Source organism: Thunnus thynnus, chromosome 4 (genome assembly GCF_963924715.1).
Source record: "Thunnus thynnus chromosome 4, fThuThy2.1, whole genome shotgun sequence".
Lineage (NCBI taxonomy): Eukaryota > Metazoa > Chordata > Actinopteri > Scombriformes > Scombridae > Thunnus > Thunnus thynnus.
Window position 1 is genome coordinate 19,393,754 of NC_089520.1, and position 12,861 is coordinate 19,406,614.

A 12,861-nucleotide genomic window follows, 5' to 3' on the forward strand; every position below is an offset into this window, starting at 1 on the left:
TAAATAGGTAAGGTAATTATTAGGTAAATATTATCTTATTAACTTCATAGAAGGAAACCAAAGAGCTGTGATACTTTTTATTTGTTTAGGTTAGTAACAAGTGGAAAGTCTTTTTCAATTAATTAGTGTTTGATCTTTTAAAATGATTCAACATAGTTCCCGATTAAAGCTCTGCGACACTGAAATCATCCAGCGGTCTCTGCAGGGCAGACTCAGCAGACATGAGCCAGCATTCAAGTATCGGGGGAAAGGGGATACTGTAGTCAGCAGCACCGGCGCTATAAAAGAAAGACATAACTGATAATATATCTTGGTGTTTTAGAGTAATAATAATAATAATAAGAAGAAGAAGACTCTCAAACAGCAGCTGCAGCACTTTACAAATCAATAATACGGGACAAAATGTACCTGACAACATCAATCTCCTGGTCTTTGATCCTAAGTTTTGTCGAGCGAGTTTGCTGCACCTCCTCGTAAGCTACTGGCTTTAGAGCTGGACGCACAGAGAACAAACAATAAAGCAATGACTCAGAAAAGCAGCAATAAAATATTCTGTTGTGGAACTGTCTCTGCTGGTGAGTTATTTCTCCATCGACCACAACAACTAGGTGCAAACAATGATTCGATATATTGTTGACCTGATATTAACTCGTACAAGTAATGCAGTCTGTGCACAGTTTATAGGCTTGAACACGTACTCCACCCACCTAAAATTCCTTCAGCATTGCTGTCTGGCGGCTGCTGTCTTACAACTGGCCAGAGGAGATGTTTCCTGTTTTGCTGATGAAGTAAGATGACTATGCGCGTGTCCCCAGCTGTGACGTCTACTTCTTTGTCCCGTTTAATCACTGTCACACTAGAGAAATATACACCACCTTTTTAATGTAGGAATCAATTGTGAGTGAATTAATGACAAAATCATCACTATAAACATCACATGTGACTTGGTGTGTTTGGGGGCAAACTCTTCCTTTTTGTGCCAAATGGCTCTTATTGTCCAAACATCTGATTAAACCAGAATATGTCTGTGACCTAATTGGACACTTGAGTGCTTCATGTTTGGCCTAACATCACACCAGAGGGGCACTTATCTGATGTGACCTTAAGCCAAACATGAAACCTGACCTTGCATGCAGAAGCAGTGCCCCTCGTTCATTTTGACCCCCACATATCAGAGAGTCTGAGCCCACCACCGACTATCATCATCAGCATCCTTCCTGCTATTACAATGCTAAATTACCTTCCAACTGTGATGTGATCGTTCCCTGTGTAGAACTTCACATCATGTCCGTCTTTCACAGTGATTCCATCGATTTTAACGTCAACAGACTTGTTAGTTTCAAAGTGGATGACAATCCTTTTGAAGCCTCCGTATCTTAATGAATCAAGCTCACCATTCATGGACAACTCTAGAGCAAGAGAGAAGCACTGCAACTTAACACCACAGTTCAAAGCAGAGGATAAATACTGATGCTGATACACACTGGGTAACTGAGACAAAGATGAAGAGAAAATAAGAATAATATTCTGATTACATGTGGAAAGCAAACAGGTAAAATAATAATGACTAGGCTGTTCAAGGGTTTAGTAATGGCACAAAGAGGAACATTACTGACCCCCGCTGGGATGGTGAAGTAGTTTAAGGCGGACATCTCTGTTGATATCAAAGCATAGTGGAAGAGACTGATTCTCAGTTTTTATCAAAAACCTGTGGGGAGGAACTGAAGAGGAACACAGAGACACATAGAGTCACATAACAGATGGAAACAGTTAAACTGCTCTCAGATACAATTTAACTAACTAAAGATGCATCGAATCAAAACTGATAATGAATATTCAGTCCAAATCTCAGTTTTTACGTGATGTTGATCAGTAAACTTTCTTGACACACACATCAAAACAGACCTAATATTTTATATTTGACCATTTTAAATTATTGTGTATGTCTGCATTGTGATAAGAGAATAAACTCACCAACTAACTAGTAATTACCTACATGAGGGAACAGGGAAAAGAGAAAAACCTAGCCTAGCATATTTGTCATAACCTGATGAATGCTACAATGGCTGATAAAGTTAAAAACTGATCAACTAGCTGGTTGTTTGCAATTGTTTCTTTCTTACCAGAAGGCTGTCATGGTGAAGAGATTGTGGTAACGATAAAAGAAGGTGCTTTTAGTTAAAGTAAGTTCATGTTGCAGTCTTTTACAGTAGTACACAAAAAAACTTTGGGCTTACTGTATGCACATATATAATGTGTGTTTCATATCTGTTTATGATGCCTTTTAAGTCAGTCTTTATTTTAAGAATTTTGCAGGCTACATGATGAAGAAAGGCCAACTTATATTTTTACATCATATTGACTTAATGCACTTTTTGTACTATTTTGTAACTTTTTCTTATGCAACAGAATTTTTCTACCTATTTCTACCATGAATAACATACTCAATATGTAATACTCTACCTCGAATTGGCTTCTTGTGGGCCACAGCACCATATTTCATCAAACTAGGGAATGGATCAACATGACCTGAAAATAAATTTACACAAAGCCAGTTTACCAACATTTATATTACAGTGATTTAGATGATTTTGCATTAATCAACAGCCATATTCTGACACCTAAGCTCAGCTTCAAAACAAACCACTACACACGTTACCCTAATCCTCACCACAGGCTTGAATCTAACACTGATTTAATTGCTCATTAAAAATGATGATATCTATTTAAATCAAAATTAAACATGCAATAATGTGTTTTTCTGATAAAGTTTTCACCCATAAATGTATTTTATTGTTTATTATCTATGTTAAATCATGTGAATGGTATTTTTAATTGTAGTACAAAAACACTCAAAGTGTTGACCACATGATCTCGCAGTATTGAAATGTGGGTATATTAATGCAGACAACAGCATTTGGATAAGTAAATTAAGGACATAAGCATTATACCTCTACAAAGGAAGTTATGTTTGTTTGTGTCTTAGTTAGCATAATATCTCAAAAAACACTAAAAATACTTAATGAAATTTTGTGGAAATTTTAGGCCGAGGGGCCAAGAAGAAGTCTTTTTTTGTGGAAATTCAGATCCAACAGCAGCACTTTGTGTTTATTCATAAAGTAGTTTACATTCTGGGTAATAAAACATAACTCCTGAAACATGAGACATCAAATATACGACCTGATGGAAATCTTTTTCATTTTGTAGTTGGTCTTTTGATATTTCACGCCTACATTTTTGTATACTTGCGCCATTTGACCATTAAAATATATGCAACTTTAATTGATTGTCTTTCATTAAGTGTGTTATAATGCAGATGCAGGAAGTTTCTATTAATTGTTCTATCATCAGGTATAGGCATGTGCTCCCTGCTTTTTAGTAAAGTGTGGGTGGTTGGTACCATAATTACAAAATTAGAAGGGTGGATCAAAGCTGGCACAGAAAAAAAAGTTTACCTGATATAATGCGTCGCGAATGGAGATGATAGTTATCTGGAAAATTAACAGTCACATTTAAAGATTAAACATTTGTTGGATTTGTTGTATCCAACTATAGCTACTGTAAAATCAGAAATGCCCAGAAGAGCCTCTAAAATATATATAGTATAATATATATAGTATGAATACATTTCAAGTTACTGCAGGCAACAAGTGCTTTGCATTCATCAAAGAAAGAAAATATGAGATTAGAAATGTGAATTTTGTAATAATAAGAAAACTATTTCAAAATTACCTTTATTTTGTAATAGTGAGAAAACTATATAAGCAAGTTTTATTGTGATTATGAAAACTTGAAGAAATGCGGGTTGAATAAAGGATTTAATGTGCCTTACAAAATAATACCGAAATTATCTTGCATGGGAAACTTGTATCAGCCACTTGTATCCAATATTTTTTTTTTGTCGGTACCTTGACATCATGACAATAGGTGAAGTTGGAAGATATAAATTGAGAGCTTTGCCCTCAGGCTCAGTTTCCTCTTTACCAGTATGTACAAGAATGTTATATACAGTATAACACACCGCCCTCTGTCTTCTTCTCACACTACTGCTAAGAAGAATGAAAGATTTACTCATGAGGCGATCATTACACTCCATGTCATAAATACAGATGTGGAATGAACCTCACCATCATAGTGATATCTGAACATTGCAGATGTGTACTTATGCAGCATTGTCATACCTAGAGGGCCAAAATGAAGATGATATTGACCAACTGCTATAAAGAGAAAGAGATGGCATGAAATTAACATACAGTTTTAAATTTATATTGAAATACTCATAATTTGTGAATTAGCTTGCACCCTCCCAGGTGTGTCTCTTTGAGTTGTTATTGTTGTTATTTTTTGGTTGTGATTCAAAATGATCTGATTCATCTTTTTAAGTTATGTATTTATATAATAAAATAATTTAAAATATGAGTACAACAAGAGAGATTTGTGATATACTTTTGAAACAGTTTTTTATTCAATTTAATATAATTTATAACCACTAAACACTCCTATATATTGATAAGGGAATCCCCACATATAAAATACATGTAGTGTAGACATATCATAACAGTGCAGATGTGTACCTACCTCCTGATTCGCCAGCAGCTCCTGTTAAAAAGAGAAAGATGATAACATCAAATAGAGATACAGTTGTATCTCAAGGAGTATTTCAAAATACTCATGATGTGTAAATTAACTTGTATTGGTGGGTCGTATCAGCATGTTTGTATCCAGAGCAACACCATCATTCTAAAGTATCTCATACCTGGTACGGCACCAACTCCTGCTAAAAAGAGAAAGATGATAACATCAAATAGAGATACAGTTGTATCTCAAGGAGTATTTTAAAATACTCATGATGTGTATATTAAATTGTATTGGTGGGTCGTATCAGCATGTTTGTATCCAGAGCAACACTATCATTCTTAAGTATCTCATACCTCGTCTGCCAGCACCAAATCCTGTTAAAAAGAGAAAGACGATAACATCAAACAGAGATACAGTTGTATCTCAAGGAGTATTTTAAAATACTCATGATGTGTAAATTAACTTGTATTGGTCGGTCGTATCAGCATTTTTTGTATCCAGAGCAACACCATCACTCTAAAGTATCTCATACCTGGTACGGCACCAACTCCTGTTAAAAAGAGAAAGATGATAACATCAAATAGAGATATAGTTGTATCTCAAGGAGTATTTTAAAATACTCATGATGTGTAAATTAACTTGTATTGGTGGGTCGTATCAGCATGTTTGTATCCAGAGCAACACCATAATTCTATTGTGTGACACTTATGCATTATTGGCCTAATCTTTACATTAGTTAAATATTAACTAATTATTTGGCACTATAGTATCAAACAATGTATTATGAAGTAGTTAATTAATCAATTAACAATTGTTGATTAATTAACTGTATTTAATACATAGATTCTTAAGCTCAGCTGATACCAAGTCATGCAGATGTGTCTTACCTGAAGAACGCATTCTCCCTGCGAAGAAAGAAGTATTGAAAAATCAATGCTGAAGACCATTGATCTTTCATTGTCTTTGTTTTGTTTTGTTAACATTTGTGTTGCTCACCAAAGACAGGGTTGCTCGATGTATGACTTAGAGATGGTGGAGGAACCTGCCAGTTCTGTTGTGGTGCTTGACCTTCCTTCGGTTTATGAAGCACCTCTGTATTCTCCCCCAGAGGCTTGGTAACCACCATGGATGTGAGTGGGGTCACAAAACTGTACTTGAGTGACAGCTCCAAGGCATCTGTCTTCACTTTCTCCTTCTCTGGTCCAGATAACAGCAGCCTTTTTCATAATAAACAGATATGTTTTAAACCCTGAACCATAATAAAACCCCAATCCACCATGAGAGCACTGCACTCCAACATTAACATCTTTTGATTTAATCTACACTATCCACATCACATAGTGGAGTCTACATGCTCTACATAGAAATGAGGACCTGTGATATGACAGTTGGGACAATGGGTTGCTGTACACTACTTTAGTAAATAAACAGTGGTGGAAGAAGTACTCAGATCATTTACTTAAGTAAAAGTATCAATACCACAGTCCTGCATTTAAAATCCTACTTCAGTAAAAATACAAAAGTATTATCAGCTAAATTTACTTAAAGTATTAAAAGTAAAAACACTCGTTTTGCAGAAAATTCCCTGTGACTGATTTATTAAATAAATGTAATAAAGTACATTATTAGTACTGAAGCAGCATGTTACTGTTGTAGCTGTTGGAGGTGGAACTAGTTTAAACTACTTTATATACAGTTAGCTAGTTTAGTCCATGGGTTCTGAACCTAGGTGTCGGTCTCTTCCAAAGGGTCACCAGATATATCTGAGGGGTCGTGAGATGAAGTTCTGATACATAAATCTGTTTTCAGTTTTTTTTTTTTAATTATTGAAATGAGACCGTGTGAGAAGTTTACAGGTTGAAATGTCTATTTGGTTGAACTGCTAACTACTCACAGACATCTAAGACATGACAAAGAGACACAAATACACACTGAATTTTTGTAAGGGGTCACAAGACAAAAAGGTTGGGAGCTACTGGTTTAATATTAAACAATGCAGTGCAGTTTATAAACTTAATATATATTATTTCATGTAAAATTTCAACCTGAAAAGTTAAACGAAACTAAAGCTGTTAAACAAATGTAATGGAGTAAAAAGTACAAAATTTTCCCTCTGAAATGTAGTGGAGTGGCAGTATAAAGTAGCACAAAATGGAAATACTAAAGGGAAGAACAAGTACCTCAAAATGTACTTATGCACAGTACTTGAGTAAATGTAGTTAATTACATAACGCCACTGTGAATAAATGATGTATGAAACAGATATTTTATAAAATATAAAGTATTGAGCGGGACTGTAAAGTTTTGACATCACACTCACTCTTGGTCCAGGAGCTGTTTGACTGTGAGGTAGGCCCAAACCCTCTGGATGTGGCTGTCAGAAACTGTTCCAGTGGACTCCATGGTGGCATTGGTGTCAGCAAACGTGACCCTTCTTTTACTCTGTCGTAGTGCAAATGAATCGTGAGTGCGTGTCAGTATACGCAGGGACTGTTTATCACAAACCTTTTCAGAAGATTACAGCTGATGTGCAGTGAGGAAGGATCCTTACCGAAATGGCCACAACTTGTGGAACGAAGCTGTCAATGTCATTGTCAGTGATCTGACCGGCTACCACGATCTCAGAGCCATTATAATACTGGCTGAAGTTAGTTTGGGTTAGATTGGTCCCACCAATATAGATCATTGTCACATCTGTCAACAAAGGAGTGGCCACCTCTTCATAGAAACCCTGTTGACATACCAACACTATGAATGTGGTCTATTTATGCAAATGAAGTCGATCACATGGTTAAAATACATTATTTATAATGCGAGGGAAGTGCAAGTGATTCAAAATACCTTCAGCTGCAAAGCAGCATCAGAGTCCTGATAAATCCTTCGTGCCACACCACTGTTCTGTAGCGACATCTTCTCCAGGAACTCAAAATTGACATCGAAACCAAAACCAAGACAGTAGAGTGGGAATTTTTTTGCAATGGCCTTCCTTACATTCGATTGTATTGTTTTGGGATCCGTCACCCCTGCAAACACAGAAGTCATGGTGGGCCAGTTGAGCTAAAATATTCGGTTATACAACTTTCTTGTGATTTATATTGTAGAAGTTACAGTGTGTGCATAAACACATAATTGTAAAAATATTGTCGTCTGCAGTGTCCATGATCTTTGAAGGTTTTGGCTTGCTGACAAGAGAGGGTATTTAAAAAAGACTGTGTTGTTAAGGATTTTTAATGCATTTCTTGAAGTATTTCTGCATGTGTGTGTGTGTGTGTGTTTTATTGTAACCTGAGGTTGGATCTCCATCAGTGAGAAGTATGAGGATAGATGCTGAACCTTCTCTGGGTTGTGCATTCAGCATACGCGCTCCTTCCAGCACTGCTTTGTTAATGTTTGTGGCTGAAGTGTGACAAAAAAAACAAAAAAAATGTTTTACTTACTTCAATTCTGCTATCAAATGTTCACACCCCTTAATACAATATTTACTGAGGAAACCTCACATCCTCTATCTTGAATATTCCTTGCAAAATCCTTGGCGCTATCCACGTTTCCCTTGGTGGCCTGAACAAGTTCTCGTCTCCAGTGAAAAATGTTGCCATCAAAAGTGATAAGACCAAAGTAGTCATCTTCTGCCAGGTCATTCAAGATGTGGATTAATGCTGTTCGGGTCTGAGCAAAAACATTATTCACTCATTAGAACTTTTATTCAAGTTTTCAATTCCTTCAACTAGGAAACCATTTAGTAATATTTATTTTAAGTTGTATGTAAAAGTGAATCATGGTCATAATAAGCTGATCAACTGAAATCAACTTAAAATAATAATGTATATAATAGTGTAATAATAATAATAATGCCTCCTATGCTTTAGTAGCAATCTGTCACACACTCACATCCATCAAATACTTTACCTGTTCTATTTTTCTGCCGTGCATGGAGCCACTTTGATCAATAAGAAAGACAGCATTCTTTGGTATTCGGGGAAGGCTAGATGGAGCAAAGTGATGAACAAAATATCCATCAGATACCTTGGAGGGAGTTAGAAGAAAATTAGATTATTAGATAAAATAGATTATTAGATATTAGATAAAATATCCATTTAAGTAAGTATCTTTTTCTTTTTCTTTTTTTTCTTTTTTTTTTTTTTTTTAGCTTTTACGGATATTTATGTGCTATTAGACCATTCAAAGTTGAATTAACTCTTGCTGTACCTCGATGTCCCCAAGTGAAGTGTCCCTCTTGACATCATAAACAATAACCAGATCTCCATTCATACCGTCCTCTCCACAGCTATCACATATTTTCTGTTGGTCCTCTGTCGGGTAGAAATACAGCCACGCCTGGAAATAGCATGAATCGGCTTTTATAGACTCTTGACAGACATGGAAGTCATTGAAGGGGTTTTTGTAGTAGATTCAACTTTATTTAAGTACCAGGACAGAGAAGTACCAGAAAGTGCAAACTGTAGCAAGGTACGTAAAGATACACCGCAGATAAAAATGAATGAATGATTATCGAAGGGACAACTAGGGAAATAAGTTATATGAGTCATTACTATTTACTTTGTTTGTGTTATATGCTGTTTATAGTTTGTTTAATTTTATTTGATTTTACATATTTTGTGTGTCTGCATGTCCATGTTCTATGTTGGATCGAAATTGTGTGTTTTTGCTTTTCTTTAAGCTTTGTGAATATTTGGACACGTGAATGTATGTACGTGGGTAGTTTATGACAAAGCACAGGATGAACAAACCACCAAAATGTATGTGTAATATGAATGGATTTCATTGTGACATGTGTAAATAAGTGAGTTTGTACATACAATATAAAGAAGCCATTATGTACAGTTAAACAGTTTAACAGCCATTGTGTTAAATGCAGATCAGAATTTTGCATAACTTCATGCTTTACCTGTTTGTCTGTTTGTGTTTTGGTGATGGCATTAGCAAGGGCTTTGGTGCTCAGTCCTCCTTTAACCTCCATGAAATTGATACCGGCTTTCTCATGAATGTACACATCAATCTGGCATGAGAATAAAATAAAATAGTCAAAAGTTCTGACCAAGGAGGATTACTAACAGCACTGTTTTCCTCGATTACTGAATAGATGCCAACAGGAAAGACACACCTTGAAGTCTTTGACAGGCTGCATGGGTCGAGCGTGGATTTGCAGCTCATACTTGCCAAGCTTGCGCTTCAGCAGTTCCTCATATGTGAGTTCAAAGGTCACCTTATTGTGAGCAGCCAAAGTCACAGAGGTCTTGAATTCCTCGAGGGTCCTCCCTACAGAGCTGCAGCAGAGACAGAAATCATTGCATTAAAGCAGTGGTTCCCACCCTTCTCAACTTGTGACCCCTTAAATGAAACAATGTTTATTGTGACCCTTTATCACAGGTTCTGGCCTTAGTGACTGTTTAACTAAAAAGAGATTTTTCTTTCTAAGATTGTTTCATTTTTGAAGAATTTTTAGAAGCATGGAGAGGTCAAATTAGCCTATGTTTCATAAGAAAAAAAAAGCAAAAACTTGACAGAAGTCGGAAAAATAAACACACTTTTCATTAACAGAGATATGTTTTCTCATTCTTATCCCTTTAATCATCTTATTACTCCTCAGATTATCGTTGGACCCCTTTTGGAGAAACTCCTATTTGGGAATCCACTGCACTGAAGGACACACAGAGTCTTGTCTACATAACACAACATAAAAACCAGCTGTATAAGACCTGGCAACAAAATGATTAATTGATCCGTGTACCTGACAATCCCGGCGCTTTGACCACGGGACACAGCCTCCGTGTACTGCTGCTGAGCTTGCTCCTTAGCATTCACAACACCGTCATACATCTGTCCATCTATAGACCTAAAGGAGACCAAGGAAAAGTCTTTGTTTATACACACACTCCTGAGCAGCCCATGACATACTTACATGATGCTTCAGTGTTTAATTCTTTATGTGCAGATAATTCCTGTGTTTTATTTTTATTTTTAACACCCACATTCTGAATTTACTGATGAAGGCATTTTTGGGAATTCGGACAAGAAATTCTATTTCCTTTGACTCGTCCATACGATTCACCACACGGCTTGTGATGACGGTGGTGGCATAACGACTGGTCACTGTGGAGTTGATGTGAAAGCTGTAGATGTCCCAGTCATCCTGAGCAAATACAAGAGGCACATTTCACAATAAAAAACAGCTTGGTTGAAAGGGCTGGCCCATGACCAGCTGATCAAAGATCAGATGATGGTGAAAAACAAAGTGTTGGTGGATGGCAAATGCGAAATCTCATTGGTTTAACTGCAGAAACACCCCGTTCTTTTTATTTTTCATCCACTGTTTCAATCTCACATATATTTGCACAGGCATAAATACCCACACCCCACTTTCATAGCATAAAACTTGTTTCCATCACTTAGGAGGACATTGAATTAACTTACATTCATACCCTGAAGACCCCTAACCCTAATCTTACACCAAGTCTTACCCCTAAAATTTAATGATTTTCATCACGGGAACCGCACACACAGGTTTACTTAAGTAATTTTTGGGGTATTTACACAGACTTACATTAATTTCCTAGAGACTTACCCTGACCCTAACCTTAACCTTAAACCAAGTCTTAACCCTAAAATTGAGTGATTTTCATCACGGGAACCACACACATAGGTTTACTTAAGTCACTTTTGGGATATTTTGCATAGACTTACATTACATTCATTTTCTAGAGACTTACCCGAACCTTAACCACTGACCCAAAAATCAGCATTTAACCAATATTTGGACACAGCTTTTGTCCCCAACTGCACAAGCCGTCCCCAATCAACTGGTCTTAAGTCTGGTGCCCCCCCATCCCCCCACACAGACACACACACACACACACACACACCCTTAAACACACATAGAAAACCAATTACAGGTATATAGCCAGCAGGTCCTTCAACCTGTGCTTTTTGGTGTTTGTCAAAGAGGCAGAGTTCAGTGTGCTGCGATGGAGAGAAAGATGCTGAAACATACACAAAAAAACCTCGAACACAAGCCTAAAATATCAGTTAACTGTCAAACACAGAGAAAAATTCATTAGTGATAAAATATCACATGCAAAGGAAAGTGAACGATGGAGGGAGCTCATTGTGGTCTTTTGTCCCACAGGGGACAAAGAGCATTACTTAAGTAAAAATATCAGATACTATTCTATACTATACTATACAATAGGGTTGCTCTGTCATCTAGGTTTAGTGACCTTACCTTGTTTGGTAGTGTGGTAACAAAAGCCAGAAGCAGCCCAAAGAGGGTGATTTGCACCACAGCTCTCTCCATGATGGCTCCCACCAGAGTGAAACCCAGGCAGCTGAAAATGTCTTTTAAACTCAAACAGATAGGGAGCATTAATCTGTGCATCATTTTAAAGGGCAAAGAACTCTCTCGACCTCACTCTCACTCTCTCTCTCTCTCTCTCTCTCTCTCTCTATGAACAAACCTCTCACTGGCATACGCACACAAACACACTCAGCAGGTCAGTCTCACAGACACACACACACACATACACACACAAACACACTCAGCAGGTCAGTCTCACAGACACACACACACACACACACACAAACACACTCAGCAGGTCAGTCTCTCACACACACACACACTCAGCAGGTCAGTCTCACACACACACAGACACACACAAACTCACACTTAGACACACATTTTGTATGTTTCTCCTCTACCAGGAATCACACACATAGCTAACAGAAATAACTGGATGAAAGGTCATAAATTCAGCAGAAATTAAACTTTACTAAGCTTTACTCTCGACTTTGGACTGCCCTCTTTGCGAGGATTGTCACCATGCTGAAAGCCAACACTGGTTTGAAAACTTTCAACTGAAAGATATGACAAGTTGTCGTTATATATTCAACATTCAATGTGAAAGAAACAAGTACATGAATTCATGGTGTCAAGCGAAAATGATTTTATTCGATCTGTCTTCAAGTATGTACAGCTTTTGTGAAAGAGTACTTCCGATCAGGTCAGGAAAAGTGCGGGGGGGGGGGGGGGGAGGGGGACAGCAGGCAAAAGCAATCATATACCTAGCTTTCTTCGCAAGCATTAAAGAGATCGAAGACAAGAGTTACTGTGGAAAGCACAATGAAAATAGCTGCATAGGAGATGTTTTACAGAGAGAAAAAAACAACTACATGTCATGGAAGATATTCTGCCTTTAAGACAAATACTCAATTCAAATCAAAATAGGGTCACACTGCAAACATGGAAGGAGAACTCCACTCATTTTACAC

At 37.1% G+C, this 12,861-nt stretch overlaps 1 protein-coding gene across 12 annotated transcripts; it reads right to left on the reverse strand.

Moving 5' to 3' along the window:
• Nucleotides 1-63: 63 nt before the first annotated feature.
• Nucleotides 64-11,933, reverse strand: LOC137181500 (inter-alpha-trypsin inhibitor heavy chain H3-like). 12 transcript variants are annotated; one of them, XM_067587256.1, is made up of 26 exons: nucleotides 11,819-11,933; nucleotides 10,569-10,729; nucleotides 10,328-10,432; nucleotides 9,701-9,863; nucleotides 9,485-9,595; nucleotides 8,785-8,913; nucleotides 8,485-8,601; nucleotides 8,076-8,244; nucleotides 7,864-7,974; nucleotides 7,420-7,601; nucleotides 7,130-7,309; nucleotides 6,899-7,020; nucleotides 5,575-5,795; nucleotides 5,466-5,483; nucleotides 5,111-5,128; nucleotides 4,932-4,952; nucleotides 4,757-4,774; nucleotides 4,579-4,599; nucleotides 4,182-4,214; nucleotides 3,456-3,491; nucleotides 2,464-2,529; nucleotides 1,617-1,721; nucleotides 1,241-1,409; nucleotides 708-856; nucleotides 409-493; nucleotides 64-278 (listed from the first exon to the last, which is right to left on the reverse strand). In XM_067587256.1, the coding sequence occupies exons 1-26, from the start codon at nucleotides 11,888-11,890 to the stop codon at nucleotides 164-166; spliced, it is 2,697 nt and encodes an 898-aa protein (XP_067443357.1). In that variant the 5' UTR covers nucleotides 11,891-11,933; the 3' UTR covers nucleotides 64-163. The 12 variants fall into 12 exon arrangements, with proteins under 12 accessions (XP_067443357.1, XP_067443352.1, XP_067443356.1 ...); XM_067587251.1 differs by having other exon boundaries at nucleotides 4,128-4,214; XM_067587255.1 differs by having other exon boundaries at nucleotides 4,182-4,217.
• Between the last annotated feature and the right edge of the window lie 928 nt (nucleotides 11,934-12,861).

What these genes read in the sequence shown, in the direction of transcription:
- LOC137181500 (XM_067587248.1), bottom strand. Translation starts at nt 11,890, where the DNA reads ATGGAGAGAGCTGTGGTGCAAATCACCCTCTTTGGGCTGCTTCTGGCT. An exon ending in CTTCACTTGGGGACATCGAG is followed by an intron (nt 8,602 to 8,784) that starts GTACAGCAAGAG and finishes ACTCCCTCCAAG; the next exon opens with GTATCTGATGGATATTTTGT. An exon ending in AGCTGCTGGCGAATCAGGAG is followed by an intron (nt 4,218 to 4,578) that starts GTAGGTACACAT and finishes TTCTCTTTATAG; the next exon opens with CAGTTGGTCAATATCATCTT.